Source organism: Micropterus salmoides, unplaced genomic scaffold (assembly GCF_014851395.1).
Source record: "Micropterus salmoides isolate LMB-PRFRI ecotype aquatic unplaced genomic scaffold, ASM1485139v1 Ms_hic_scaffold_3649, whole genome shotgun sequence".
NCBI lineage: Eukaryota > Metazoa > Chordata > Actinopteri > Centrarchiformes > Centrarchidae > Micropterus > Micropterus salmoides.
The window spans coordinates 4,652-19,725 of NW_024042983.1; the positions used below are offsets into that span (position 1 = coordinate 4,652).

The 15,074-nt window shown below is 41.5% G+C and overlaps 1 protein-coding gene across 1 annotated transcript; it reads left to right on the forward strand.

Annotated features, from left to right (window-relative positions):
- Positions 1-476: 476 nt before the first annotated feature.
- On the forward strand, positions 477-7,389 carry LOC119884753 (activating signal cointegrator 1 complex subunit 3-like). Its single transcript, XM_038695073.1, has 5 exons — positions 477-649; positions 1,370-1,520; positions 3,780-3,986; positions 6,192-6,367; positions 7,149-7,389. Exons 1-5 carry the CDS (start codon positions 501-503, stop codon positions 7,276-7,278), a joined length of 813 nt encoding a protein of 270 aa, XP_038551001.1. The 5' UTR covers positions 477-500; the 3' UTR covers positions 7,279-7,389.
- The last annotated feature ends 7,685 nt before the right edge of the window (positions 7,390-15,074 follow it).

The following is a 15,074-nucleotide window of genomic DNA, read 5'->3' on the forward strand; positions in this document are numbered from 1 at the left end:
ATCAAACCGGAGACCCAAACCCAGGCCGTGCCTGTGTCTTTAAAGACCTGACAATTGACCACAACGGGTTCTGCCCAACTGTTATTGCAATCTCAGCAGTGCTAACCTTTGAGGGATCTGTGCTCTAAATGGAGGAAGCTGTCAGATTCGCTGTGTCTTAGTCTCAGAGGTCTCAGGTCTGGTCTCATCTGTGAGCTGTACCTACAGCTGTATCTCTTTGGCATTTTATATCTAATTGCAACACGATGTTCATGGACTCGATGATTGTCACAGTCAGAAAGAGTCAGAGCAATATTTACTGATAAATAACTGAAAAAAACAAACCCAACCCAAGCCTGAAGCTTTACACAACATAATGACCTGGGCAGAACTCTATGGTAAACATGGAGCAACTCAAAAAGTGGCAGAACACAGTTTAAACCCTGCTGGATGACTGAGGCTGAGGCATAAAAATCGTGATCTTTCATTTTATTCTTTCTTCTGTTTCTTCTCCTCAGGCAATGCTAGACTTCGCTGCCAATGAAGGTTGGCTAGTTACAGCCATCAGTATATGCAACCTGGTGCAGATGATCGTCCAGGGCCGCTGGCTGCACGACTCCTCATTACTGACGCTGCCACATGTAGAACATCAAGACCTCCATCTGTTCAGGTAAACGACACCACTTCACCACAGCTATACTGTCCGAACAGTCATTTGCGGCTAGCTCTAGGAGCTGGATAGTCTACCGTGTTGTTCCACCAGCTGTGCTTAGAATCAAATTACATCTCACCTTGTATTGATGTCTTCTTCTTCATCCCATGTCATCTACAGTATTCTAGGGCCCCTATTAAAGGATCTATAGCACATGATTTAAAGTGCATGGCAAAAGTGCATTCAGGGCGTGTCCAGCTCCACTTTCACAAGTTAAACGGCGTATAATCTAACATCAAAGAAGTCTCTTAAGTCTCTTGGTCTTTAATTAATCCTAGGTGTGTTATCTAAGAATTTCTTTGGGCAATGTTTTGCCTTTATTTGAGAGGACAGTGGATAGCGAGAGGAAATGAGGGAGAGAAATGGGACAACATGCAGCAAAGGGCTTTAGGCTGGATTCGAACCACTCTGCTGCAGTAAGGACTCAGCCTTGTACATGCGGCACATATGCACACACATGCAGTCAGACACATATAAATATTACTGGAGTAGTGTTTCCACGCAGGCACCATATGAATTTCCAGGGCTGCATCCAACAGTGTCGAATAATTTTGTACAAAATCAATAAAAATGATTTCCCTGTGGTGAAAGACAGCAGGAAGTGTGGGGTGGGACTTGTTGTGATGCTGCCTCATGGCCGAGCATCTCTCACTTCACTCTCTTCCAATCATTCCACAGGAAATGGACAAACAGGAAGGGAAGAAGCAGTGTGGGAGGTTTCAACGGGCCAATCGAAGGACTTCCTGAGCTGATTGCTGTTTGCAATGGAAAGGAAAGCGTTTTCGCTGCTATCGTCAGCCAGGAGTTTCAATCAAGTCACATTGCCCAGGTAAGAAAACATTATTATATTTTCACACCAACAGCACAAAGTCAGTAAAGTATTCAAACGCTGGAGAATGTTGTTTTTACTACAGAGACAACGGAAAAAATAGATTTCAAGTACTTGAATACTGTACTTGCTTTCCAAAAGTATCTTCAGAATGGGCCTATTCCCACATTTAATGCATGCAGTTTACATACTATCTCACACACACACACACATTATCAGTGACGTGCCATTGGCAGTCTTGCCACTGTGGTCCCAGGTACCTCCAGGATCCCCAATTACAGCTCCATTGATAGGGTTTACAGCTCCAATTTAAGTGCTAATTGCAGCAGTAATGAGAGTGTCCGGGCACGACGGCAGGCCCTGTGTCTTCACCCAATCAGTGTCCCCGATTTCCTCCTTCCCCACCTTTACACCCCCCACCGCCCTTACCCCCTCCCACAGTGTGGCGGCCTCTCTAATTAAATAATTAGATGTGCAGCAGCGTTTCTGTCTGACTGGCTCAGGGAGAGTAATCCTCACATAAATAGCTTTTGCCGGGTGAATCAGAGAGGCTTTTCTCCTCCTAGCTCTCAATACGCTGCCATGCGCACACACACACACACACACACACACACACACACAATCACACACACACCTTCCACCAGTTTTCTTTCACTCTCTGTGCTTTTTTTTCTCAGAATTCTGCACTTCCTTTCTGAGCACCACTTTTAAATGAATAAGAAAAAACGAGATGAACAGAAAAGGATGGAAAACATACTTTATAAAGAATAACAATGTATAGTTAATTTGAGCCATATGATTAAGAATTAGTTGCATAATTGCAGATCCGGTGAACTGGTTTGGTTTGGGTCAAAGTAGCTTTAGGCTGATAGATGAGGCCATTGTGAAGTCGTGGCTGACAGACATCACAGTGTAGAGCCAGCATCGTGATTCCACCATTATTTGGTAACCTTGGTAACTCATATGCCTGTGAGCACGTGATTGGGGGAATTTTCTCTGATATGTTTGACAATGACACGGAGTTAGCTGTCCGGTTGGCGTCTCGGCTGCGGTCTGTGGATCTGTTGGTTCTCTGTGACTGAGAAGCTAAATAAACACACGTGGTTCAGTAAAGTGCAGTATGACTTACTGTCAGTCACCAGAATTAGATTTTTCCCATGTGGGTTCATGACGACACATGATGAAGTCACTAAAACTGTCTAATACATACAGTAAGTTACCTGTGAGTCAGTGTGACTTCACGTTTACACCTCCTGGTTGGTTTGTGATAATGAGGTAGTGTGAACACAAAATGGACCAGAACTGAACAACTAAAAAGAAGCAGATTTTTATGAGAAATACAAAAATCATAGCTCCAATACTTGAGTCTTGTGTCTGGAGTGAACATTTGAGAACGTCTTCAGAAGTTCCTAAGAACCACGATCGACCAAGTTAAGGGTGCAAATTTTATACGGCCTAATTGACACGGGTAGGGTCCCATTCTGTTGCCACAGGTCTAGTGTTGGTACACTCTTAGAAGAACAGGTGCTAACTAGAACCATAAAGTGTTCTTCGGCTTGTCCCCATAGGAGGACCCTTTGTTGTTCGTGGTAGAACCAGGGATTCATCTGAATTATAGGACCCGTGGAATCAGCGCCACGACAGATAGGACATAAGTCCGGCACACCAGGCTGTCCTCAGCAGGTGAACTCATTTCATAGCAGAGAGGGAAGAGAAAGAAGACAGTTAGTAGCATCATTTTAAAGTCCACTTACTACACCGGATGATTCATAAGCCGTCTACAAACTTCAAGTAATGCAGGGTCCAATGAAAGCAGTAGGAGTATGCACACATAATAATGGTGACAGTGGATAAGATTGAATAAGCCTGTGCTCCAGCTCCTATATTAAGAGCCTCCACCGGCACACAGACAGGTGAAAGTGATTTTCACATTCATTTATTTAAATAACGCTGGAATACTTTTCAGCAAAAGGAATTTCAGTTGTGAAACGGGTACAAATAATGTTGTCCTCCAAAAGGATATTGAGCTGTAGCTGTCTTTTCCTCCAGACAGAGCTTTTTAGCAGATCTTGGTCACTAAAATTATGAAAAGCTTCCTTGATTTGAGACGTGAGTAAGCCTTGTCCTAGACTAAAAGAAAAGTTGAATAGCCCTCTATGATCAAGTGATTGGTTAGATGTGGAACAGCATATAATAGATACAGTCTCCCTCCTCCTAATCCGTCTCCCTCTTGTCACCGTCTTCTTTGTCCCTCGTCAGGCATGGTCCTTCCTGAGTCATCTCCCCGTGCTGGAGGTTGAGATGAGTGTGAAGGGCTGGTGGGAGGACAGCCAGGAGCAGACGGAGCGTCCCCTGCCTGTAGCAGGACCTAACCTGAGGGAGGAGAGCAGCTGGCTGGATGTCCACGCTGACCAGGAGTACGTCCTACAGGTGTCACTGAGACGCATCAACCTGGGCCAGCAGAGGGTCAGTACGCTCGATGCCAAAACTACTTTCTATCAAGTCATTGGAACGTGTCATTAGAAACTCTGTTGACAAGATACAACTGTGTGAAATGTGTATTAGTGGAAAACATGTGTATCTGCATAGTTACACACCAAATAGGAAGATCTTTGTAAATATTAACTACATGTAATGTGTCGCTATCACCCGACTGTAGTTCCCCTTAGCTCTACGGAGCTTTTTAGTGAGTTTCAGCTCATTGTTTTGAGCTCACATGTTTCTTGTCTTTAGGGTATTAGTTCCGTCTGTGCACTGTCGTCGTCCATGTTTCCAGCAACAGCAGGCTGCTGTTTCCAGAGACCAGGCTCTGATAAACCCCCTGCACACGACCTCCTCCGCTCCAAACAGCAGACACACAGTTAGAGACTAGCTGGTGAACATAGTGGAGCGTTCTGCAGCTAGAGAGCCAGGTGTTTTTGAACAGAGCTAACAGGAGAGTGAATATTAGACATTCATCTAGGGCTGTCGCAGTGAAGTAACGATCTACTGTGGCTCATCAGCCGTATTATTGCCATTTCTGTACAAACAGCAACAACACACCCACGCACCGGTGCGGAGCAGAATGTGCTTCTGTTTAGACAAAGATTTGCAAAAAGCAACATGAAAAACAAGTTTTACAGGCAAACAACCTACTGCGCTCGGTATTTAGCGCGCTTCAAATGAGGCTTAATGTTCACACAGTTTCTTTTGACTGTCCTTCAATATTACAACATTAGTCCAGTGTCGCCCAGCCTGCTAAAGTTAGCTAACCTACAAAAGAAACAGTAAAACAGCATAAAAACATGGCGGCACGTGGTGGTACATCCTTGCTCTTGAACCGTTACTGTTACGGCCCTCATGTTGCTTGTCGAATTTCTTAAACATTGATAGATTTATTTAACACACATTGTAAAGTGTCAAGCAAGAAGGTATGAACATAGCTTGTTGCAGTTGGTTTGCGAATAGTGCAGTATTTCAATATATCACAACAGCCCTACGACACAAACATGACTCCAAATAAATACTTTGCGACTCTGACTCACTCTGTAGCTTCCCGGTTAGGTGCCGTGTGGGATGGGCTTTGCGATATGTTTAATGCTCTGCCTCCCAGACAGACGGGTGAGGCTGTAATTCTCATTACAAACCTGAACATGGCTGCAAACCAGAGGCAGCTTTGCTGTTCCTAGATCTTAGATCAGCTCTACGTTATCAGGCTTAGTTCAACATTCATCAGACTCCGCTGTCATCGGTTAGCTTTAGCAGGAATTTGTTAGTCACAGTTGTGCTTTGAGCTTAATGCTAGAACTGATACGCATGTATAACAGCAAAATAACTTTGGACCAAATTTTGATTATATATATTTGAATGGAGCCACTGTGATCAGTTGTTTCACTCACAGCAGCAAAGTAAAAGTACAATTGATTTGATTTCACTTTATCATCAGATATTTGTCTTGCACCCCATAATGTACACACACATAACAAAAACACAACATTTAACCAAAACAAATACTACAAGCATATATTAGATCAGACATTACGAATAAGTGGCTGCAGTCTGTTACAGTACGTTCAGTGCTTAGTCTATACAGGAACACTAAGGACTACTTAGAACCCAAACTCTGTTTGACAGACTGGGAACAAGAGTTGTTTAACCTCGAGACTGTGGACTCAACTTTGGTGAACACACACACTTGCATGGCTGACCAGTCGTTTACCAGGGACCTTAAGTAATGCTGCTCCATACACTGCTGCGTACGGCTGCTTTGCATGTTGGGTACTGATGCAGTTCTGTCTGAGGAAGATCCTCAGATGGTGTGGATGTTTAAAGGGCTTAGTTACCTTTTCTGAAAAAACACCTTTTCTGTAGTGAAAGGGTCAAAAAGTTATTGAAATAAGAAATGTGTTGTGGCTCTTTGGTCTGTTACTTTAAATGGACACACCACACATGTGTATGCATGACAAACCAGCACAAACTCACTTTATGATCAGTACGATTGCTTTATCAGCTGTGGTATGTTGTCTAGCATAATACATTCTTCCCTGTCAGGTATTAATAAAGTTTATCTTGTCTTACAGCTGTAAACGTAAAGGCACTTCAACTGAGATCTAATAATCAAATGAACTTTATATAGTGAGTATGTAAGCCTGTGTATCACCGTGATACTTTACAGTGTGTCTGCTGTTTCAGAGGAAGCAGGACAGTAAGGCCCAGGCTCCCAGGTTTCCCAAGGTGAAGGATGAAGGCTGGTTCCTAGTCCTGGGAGAGGTGGATCACAGGGAGCTGCTGGCTGTCAAACGGACCGGATACGTGCGCAACCACACAGCTGTGTCTGTGGCCTTCTACACACCGGAGAAGACTGGAAAGTAAGCAGTCTTACAAGCTTTCCCTGTACACTCCATACGCAGTGTTTGAAAGGAAACTCCTCAGTAGGTTAGTTTCAGGTCAGACTAGGCGAACTGCATCATTCGCCTGACAACAGGCCATTATAGACCAGCCATTTCACCAGAACATAGATGATTGTTCCTTACTTTTAGATTCCCTACCTCATTATAATGGAAACTAGACTGTGGGAAGTGACCAAACCCCATGAAAACAATGTGTTTGTCCTTCTCTCAATACTTTCTGTCTGTGGCTCCGAGTCTTAAGCCCATTGTTTCCTACTGAACATATAAATCTTAGAAACTGTAGTTTCTAACAAACATTACCCAAACAGAAAGAAATGGTACGTTTGTTGGGGACTACTCAGCAGCAGGACTGTGTGTGTGGGATTGAGTCAGAATAAACTACAGTGTGTGTGTTTGTGGTTTTTAATAGTTTTTGGACAACAATGTAGCTCTATGGCACAGAGGAAGACGATACGTCAGGCTTTGCTGACTATAAGAAAACTACAGAATATCACCAGACTGTAACCAAACAGAAAAAAGACCATTTTATACTGTGAAGAATTAGTCATGGTCAAATCAGAAACTTCAGATTACTGCATTGCCAGAAACTGCCAGAAATGACCTGAGCAGCTACAACTCAGGTTTGCCCTTGACTTCCTGAGTTTTAGCTGTTGCAAGTTTAAAAACAAATGGCTTTAGAATTTTACAGCACCACTGGGATAAATTTCTGTCTGCTGACTCATGTACCTTCCGGTTTCAGGTGTATCTACACGCTGTACCTGATGAGCGACAGCTACCTGGGTCTGGACCAGCAGTACGAGATCCACCTGAATGTAAAGCCTGCCAGCATCGCTGCTCAGGTCAACACAGAAGTGTCACTTAGTGACTGACCTGTCCCTCAGCTCGGGAACAGAGGAAGCCACCGTCAGCGGCAGTAACACAGTTCCAAGGATGCCTGCAGTGATCAGCAGCTGAGTGGGACGAATCTGAAACACAGGACTGTGTCCGAGGAGGTCTTCCTCACGCTGTTAGGTGTCGCTGATCTCTGATGATCAGTGCATTCCCGTCATCATTTTGCAATGACGAGTTTACTATTTTGCTGCACCCACTTTGCATCAGCTGATCTGCTTCAGTTACATAGAAGATAACATATGTAATGTGACTGCAGTGCATTCTGGTCTGTTGAACCTGCTGTTAGAGAAAAAGGTACATTAGGTCTAGAAGTATCTCCTGTGATTCTTTCAAACTGAAATAAATATGATCTTCATTTAGTTACTTGCTTTAGTTAAACAGATTTCATGTTTTCAATTAATGGATTTACCTCAAAGCCATCAGTCATCGATCCTTCTGTAACGTCACTGATGGACAGTAGTTATGTCCCATTTTCAGAAGGTGTCTCCTTTAAAGTCTAGAACAAATATGTAAAAACAGAGCAGTGAGGCTGTCCTGTTCCCTTTGTGCCTCTGAAATAAAGTTTCCCCCCTGTGATCTGAAAATCCTGATATTCAGATGAACTAGGTCGATTCGATCATCCAACAAGCATGAAGCATGCCGAGGCCTTACATTTGGGTACTGTCGGAAATGATGCTTTGTTGAATTAGTCCAGTCCTCCAAAGACCCCACTTTCAGAAGCCATGTTGAAGGAGGCAGCCCTGAAATGGGACAGAGCCTCTGCCAGTGGAGCATTCACTGCCATTTTGAATGCCACTGTAGTTTGTCTGGGCAAACTGGGCTCCACAACATTTACTCAAAAAAATCAATTCCAGTCAACATCCACGATGTGACAGAGGCTGCTACAGAGTTATGGAACCGTGTCCCCCGTTACCCTTTCATAGGCCGAGGAGAATGGTGTCTCTCTTGGGCAATAGAATCAACCAACGTTCACTATATTCACACAGCGTTTCCACCCTGGCGCGTTCAATTCATAAACTTCTATTGCAGTCACTTTCACTAGCATAACCTAGGCTGTAATATTGCTGGATATTGTGTCAGGAGAATATATATCAACCAGTGAGATGTGGTCAGAACGCGACATGCTTTACAGATTCAGCCTGGTGCTGATTTGTGCTTTACCTGACCAAAGATGTAGATAACAGGTGAACTTATGTTCTAGGGTTTGTTTGTTTTTTTAAAGACAGGAGGAAATAAAATAGACCCCCACAGACACTCTATCCAACTTATAACAACCACTGTGGCTTGTTGGGTTCAGGGTTAACTGCTGCATGGAGTCTGCGGTTCTTGTGACACAATATTTAAAAAATAGCTTTGGTGTATTGAATTGATTTAGAATTAGTTGTTAGTTTAGAAAATCTTAATTGAGACATTGATCCAAAGATAAAACACACATCATTTTGGTTTTGCAGTTTTGTGTCATACGGGAAAAAACTGATTGTTTCCTCTCTGAGCGTGAACCTAGGATGTTGGGTGGCCTGGGCCATAGCAAGGTATCGCCAGTCTTCAGTAGAGCAGGTACCATTACAACACAGTCATGGAGTACAGTATAATGTGTTTCATTAGTAATAAATCACTGAATCAAAGTACTATAGAAAGTACAGTTTAGTTGGTATTGCTAAATGCAGTTGAGTAATGGATGTCCAACAATTAAGTTAAATTTACACAAGTGAGTTAAGTCAGTATAATGAAATATCTTTATGTTGGCATTAATCATCACAGTTAAGTAAAGCTAAACAAACAGGATTTTGTTGAAATGATGTTGCTTCAGTTTAGTTAACTGGACGCTGACCTATTAATTAAATCCAAGTTGACCAGATAATGTTGGAATTGCCTAAAACATCATGTTGGTTGCACATAAGTCAGTTCTCGGCATCATAATAATACTATTTAATTATATCTAACTCAACTCAGTTTGGTGGAAATTGTTGACAGAACTGGATTAAAAAAGTCCCAACAAATTATTTTTTGAGTGCAGTGTCTTGCCTGTAAAGGGTTACGCCAACAGATGACCACATACAGTGCCTTAGCAACATACTGATGGACTCTAATTCCATCCATCGTCAACCGCTTATCCTGCGTACAGGGTCGCATCTAGGCCGCATGATTTTGGAGGGTTAGGAGGAACCGGAGAGAACCCACGCAGACACGGGGAGATTAATTCCAACTACACCTAATCGATGGTATTTAATTGATGAAAGTAAGTCTGATATTCCCCCTCCTTTTAGCTCTGTTTTTGGTCTCCTCTGGCTCCTGAGGGAAATCACATTATTTTCACAGCGTCATTTGGTACATTTTTAATAAAGAAATCATAGCTTTAACATCGGCGCAGATTGTGTTCGTCGACTCACAGCCGTCGTGCACTTCAACCCTGTTGTTTAAAGTTTTTCTCAATTGCTTAAACACATTTCTTAAAATGATGTCGCTTTTTATTAAAGCTCTAAACACAAATCCACAACTTCTCACCCAATTCCCCAAACATCCTATTTTCAGGTCAAAATGAAGCTCTGCACTCAAAACCATTCAATCTTTGCCCTCTGACAAAACACACAGCTCCTGAAAAACACACACTACAACACAGTTTTACACACTGGTGAGGAAAAAATCAAAACAATACTACAAAAACTGGTTGTTAGTAATGTTGCGTGTGGTTCTCCCCCTCAAAAACTTTTTCACATTATGAACACAGAAGAAATAACCTCCTCCTCTCTGGTGTCCTCTTCCTTCAGATTTATCTGGATTCATTGTTCCTACACTGAATGAACTGACTCCGGCCCTTTTTATCAATCTATTGAAGCTTCTGATTGGTGTGTTATTAATTACGACTGTTTGTGTTTCCACCTGGGTAGCTGTGTGCTAACTGGGCTCAAACTGTGCTGAACAATATTGAATGTCAGCGCTTTCTCAATGACCGCAGGGGTTAAGTTAGTTTCACAGCTGTTACCTTCAATGGCTTCGTCTTAAAGCCTCGATGTCTTCCAGTTTAGAGATATGTTGAAGAGCTAATTAAGGCAGTTTGATCACCTGAAAATCACCAAAGATGGCGATGCACTTTGCAGCACTACGAAATGAATGTCCGTCCGCCACGCCTGTCACGGTAACAGCGTTAGGGGCCGTCTTAAAAGTGCAATACAATCCATTTCAATCATCAATAACTTTTTTTGTTTTTAAACACACAATTTCAAACCACTGCCAATATAGATAGTGACCACCTTTAAACAATTCACACCTGTGAGTTTGTAAAGAAAAGTTCCGAAAAACAAGTATTATTAATTAAATATGCACAGTTCCAAGGTTGTAATTTCAAGAGCCTGCTCATTTATGAATATTGACATCAGATCACCTCTCATCTGTCCTGGACGTTCTTTCACAACTTTCACAGCTGTAAGTTGTTTTTTGTAATGGTTGAATGTTTTTATTAAATGTTGAGAATCGTGGAATTTTACTGTTATCGGGATCAACTTCTACATTTTTGGTATCGTGACATCCCTAAACAGTTGAAGTCTGACGTTTACACACAATATATTCAAACTTAGCTTTTTGTATTTCTTGACATTTAATCCTAGTAAACATTCCCTGTCTTAGGTCAGTGAGGATCACTACTTTAATTTAATAATGTGAATTGTCAGAATAACAGTAGAACAGAGTTCTGTCTGTAGGCCTCGCACACACTTAGGTTTGCCCACAAATTTTCAATTGGATTGATGTAGGGCTGGGCGATACGTCCAAAAATGTTATCACGATAAAAAATTTCATATCGTTCTATATCAATAATTATCAGGATAAATGTCTAATCATTATTTCTTTTAAGTTCAAAGGCTGATTTTTGCTCCTGTGTGAAAGTTGAGGAAACCAGAAGGTTTATTGTGGTTTTTCTTTATGGTCAGAACAATTATGATAAAATCTTTTTTCAGTCCCTTTTCCTCAACAAATAAAATATCTTAATAGATTTTCTTGTGGTTAATGTATAATGTACTGCTGTCGGAGTTTTTTTTTCTCATCGCAGCGTTCACAACCCCTCTCTTTCATTCACTAACCATTTTGTAGAGTTCAGTGCTCTTGTGGTGACCAACATCTGGGAGATGTGTTCTGACCAAATATCTATGAGGCAGCTTCTCGCAGGACCAAGTCAACCCGTGATTCATTTTTCGCATGAGGTAGTGATTTAATGGCGTAAGGAAAGCCCTAGAAGGGTAAGCAATTTGAACTGTGTGAACACAAGTGACTTATTCAAATTGATTCAGAACAAAGTATCTGTTCCAACAGGTTTCTGTATGTGCCCACAACTGATAAATTTAAGTTCAAACTCATGATACACCATTGGAAAGCTTTGTTTGATTCAACCAATGCAGTTTCAGCTTCCTGAAAATGAGCTTCACAGAGAACCTGACATGGTCGTCTCACATCTCCACGCTGCTGAAGAAACGACTTTTATTTCTTGAGGAAGCTTAAGACGGTCAAATTCCCGTGCCGCATTCTTGTGAGCTTTTACAGAGGAGCAACAGAAAACATCCTGACTGGAAACATCACAAACTGGCGTGGGACGTGCACGGCCCAGGACCGGAGGGCTCTGCAGGGTGATTAAACTGCTCTGAAGATCATGGTACCCATCTCCTGAGCATCAGTGATATCAGTGAGGTGAGGTGACTACGCAGAGCCCAAAGATACTAAAGGACAGAACCCACCCAGCCACAGCCTGTTCACCCTGCTGCCTTCTGGGAAAAGATATAGAAGTATCTGCTGTTGCACCACCAGACTGCAGAGCAGCTTTCCCCCCCCCCAAGCTATCAGACTCTTAAACTCTAATTCATCCTCAGCACTGCTCCACTGATGATAGATTATTTCTGTTTACCGTTTTTGTAAATGCTTCTTTATTAATGTATACTGTCTGCTGTGTAGCAGAAGGGAGTTTCACTCTATAACCTGTTATATTGTGACAAAATAAATCTACCTACGTACTACGAAACCTCACAGTGGTCGCACTGATCGACTATATTACAACAAAAAGTCCCAGCTATAGTTGTCTGCATGCATGTGTTAACAAACATTTTCAAGTGGAAAAGAAAAATGTATTTTAGTGTGTTCAAACTATTATTAATCCATTCCAGTAGCACTTACAGTGATTCTGACTGTTGGGTTAGACACTTCAGACTGTTGTCATACAGAAAAGCCCAAAACCATGCATTTAATATAAATGGTTCAAGAACTGCATTCAGTTTTCTTTTTAGGCGAATTTCACAGGAATGGTAAGAGGTTAATGACTTCAACCTAGTGTATGTAAACTACCAACTTAAGCTGTAGGAGGGCTACGCTACATCAGTGGAGTAGTTTTAAAGATCCTGGTTATACTGATTATTGCTCATAAACTGCTGTTAAGGTTGGGCAACTTTGGGCAACTTTGGGCAACCCCCCCCCCCCAACAAACTTGGGGAAAGATCGTGTTTATGGTTGGAAAGAAAAGGCCGACACGATGCAAACTCCGGTCTCTGGCATGAAAGTCAGATGTGCTACTTCACACCCTTACATCTGCCTCGCTACATAAAGGCCGCATTGCTTCCTGTATAGGCCTTTTTCATAGCAGACACTTTGTCTTGTCAGACCAGGAAAAGCACAGGTGTTGCTAATAGCATTAATGATGGCAGCAAGTGTCCAAGTAAGCCCAGTGAGCCAGCCAGCACAACACCAGGAGGCTGAAACCAAAGCAGCTAGATGGAATTGAGTCATCATTCATGTACACCTGTGCTTTTCCTACAGGGACATGCCAACATGTCTTCTGTCAAACAGGCCTGTTGGCACTGAATTATACTGGGCTGTGCACTAATGGGATGATGGGTAGTTTCTTATAAATGAATTGTCCCTGTTATAATGTAAGACACACCCAGAAATGGCTTGACGGCTGAGGATGAAATGTTAATAACTCTACAGCATCAACCCCAGAAACTCAAACGCAGGATCCGTATTTCTTAGAAACAACCACACTGACATCAAAAGTGTATTCAAAGTTCATCATTCAATTTGTACTTAGACCCTTGGGATTAGAATGTCCTGACAGTCACAGTTTGTGCATGCATTGACGATCTTTACATTTTATTGCACACTTCTTAAACCCTGTTTAAGCTGTTTATCGTGCACAACATTTTTCACTGAATCACACTTGTTTACATCTACTTTAAATAGTGGGCTATAATCCAGTTATTGTGTTGGCGCTCATAATAGCCAGTGTGCTGAATAAAGCTTCCAAAGATCCATCCAAGACAGATTACCAGCAGATAACAGCAATTATGACAGAGGTCACATCCCCTGTAATATTTCTGGTTCACTGATGTGAGGAGAAGTTGACATCATAAGATCACACACACACACACACACACACACACACACACACACACATATTACACATTTAGACCACCTATGTTCAGATTTGACAGTTGTAAGCTTAAATTTGACATTATAATAAAGGGATTTAGTATTCCACATATGTGGCAGTGTGAAGAAGGGTTCCCAGCATTTAACCATAATGTTAGGACATTTACATAAAACATAATTAAAAAGTAAAAACATTACACATGTAAACAATCTCTGTTATGTATTGTCTTTTTGTTGTTTTTTTTTTTTTTTTATTCCCAGATGTTCCCAAATGTTTGATTTTTTTTTCTGTGGTTAGTCCAAAAATGTTTCTGTGGGTTGAGTGGGGGACAATTTGAATTTATGACCTCAGTATTTCTAAAATCCTGGCTGCGCCCTTAACCAACAAAAATGTTTTCCAAATCCCATGTGCTTTTTCAACCTGCGTTAAGTGTTGTTAAACACACTGTATCTGTCTGACCTCTGCCATTTAGTACAAAATACACTTGTCACAGTTAACCCCCCCCCACTCTCTGTGCAGCTCGCTCAGTTGTTCCATGCCGGATTACTACATGAGCCCAGGTTTGCTGTGTGGTCATCTGAATAAACACACATGAATTCCGAAAGATGCAACTTACAACTGAAATACTGAAGGTCTTGAAAATGGAATTTGACAACTGATGTTGTGTTTTAGTGGAATATAAGCTTTCACTTAAATCAGCACAAACTTGTGAACGCACATTAAGACTGGAGCTTTAGGGGCCTCTTGATTTCAGGGCCCAACGCCAGTTTACCAACATGGTAAATAACTATGAAATAAATTTGCAATGAATCAAAAGTTAGTTAAAAATAAGACCAACAATAGAAATAAAAACTTGTATCGTAATCTCCCTTTGGTCTGCACCTTGAGGCCCCGTTTTGCAGAGGGGCCCTGTGTCAAACGCTAGTTTTTAAGACTTTTAATGTTTAATTTTATAGTATGTTTAACAGGTGTGTTCATCAGGGCTACAAGTAATTATTATTGTCATGTTGGACTCAGCTGCCAATTATTTTAGCAATGAATCAATATTGAGCTATAAAACATCAGAAAACTTAAAATAAAATGCCCCTCACTGTATCCTAGAGAGAACACTGACCTCATTAAATGTCTTTTGTACAATTAAAAGGCTAAGTTGACTTTAATGTAAAACCAAAAAAAGCATCAGATCTGCACATTGTAGATCTTGGAATAACATTTCTGGAGTTTTACTTTTGTTAAAAAATGAATTGTTTTTCACAATATTTGCAGAATAAATGTTGGAACTAATAGAAAAATCAATGAAGCAGCAGCTCTAGTTTAATCAAATGTTCACAAACTACGTGACACACAGCACATCTAGGGCAGGACAGT

Coding starts and splice junctions, on each gene's coding strand:
- LOC119884753 (XM_038695073.1), top strand. CDS start 501: ATGCTAGACTTCGCTGCCAATGAAGGTTGGCTAGTTACAGCCATCAGT. Junction 650..1,369: donor CAAGACCTCCATCTGTTCAG/GTAAACGACACC, acceptor ATCATTCCACAG/GAAATGGACAAACAGGAAGG. Junction 1,521..3,779: donor AATCAAGTCACATTGCCCAG/GTAAGAAAACAT, acceptor GTCCCTCGTCAG/GCATGGTCCTTCCTGAGTCA.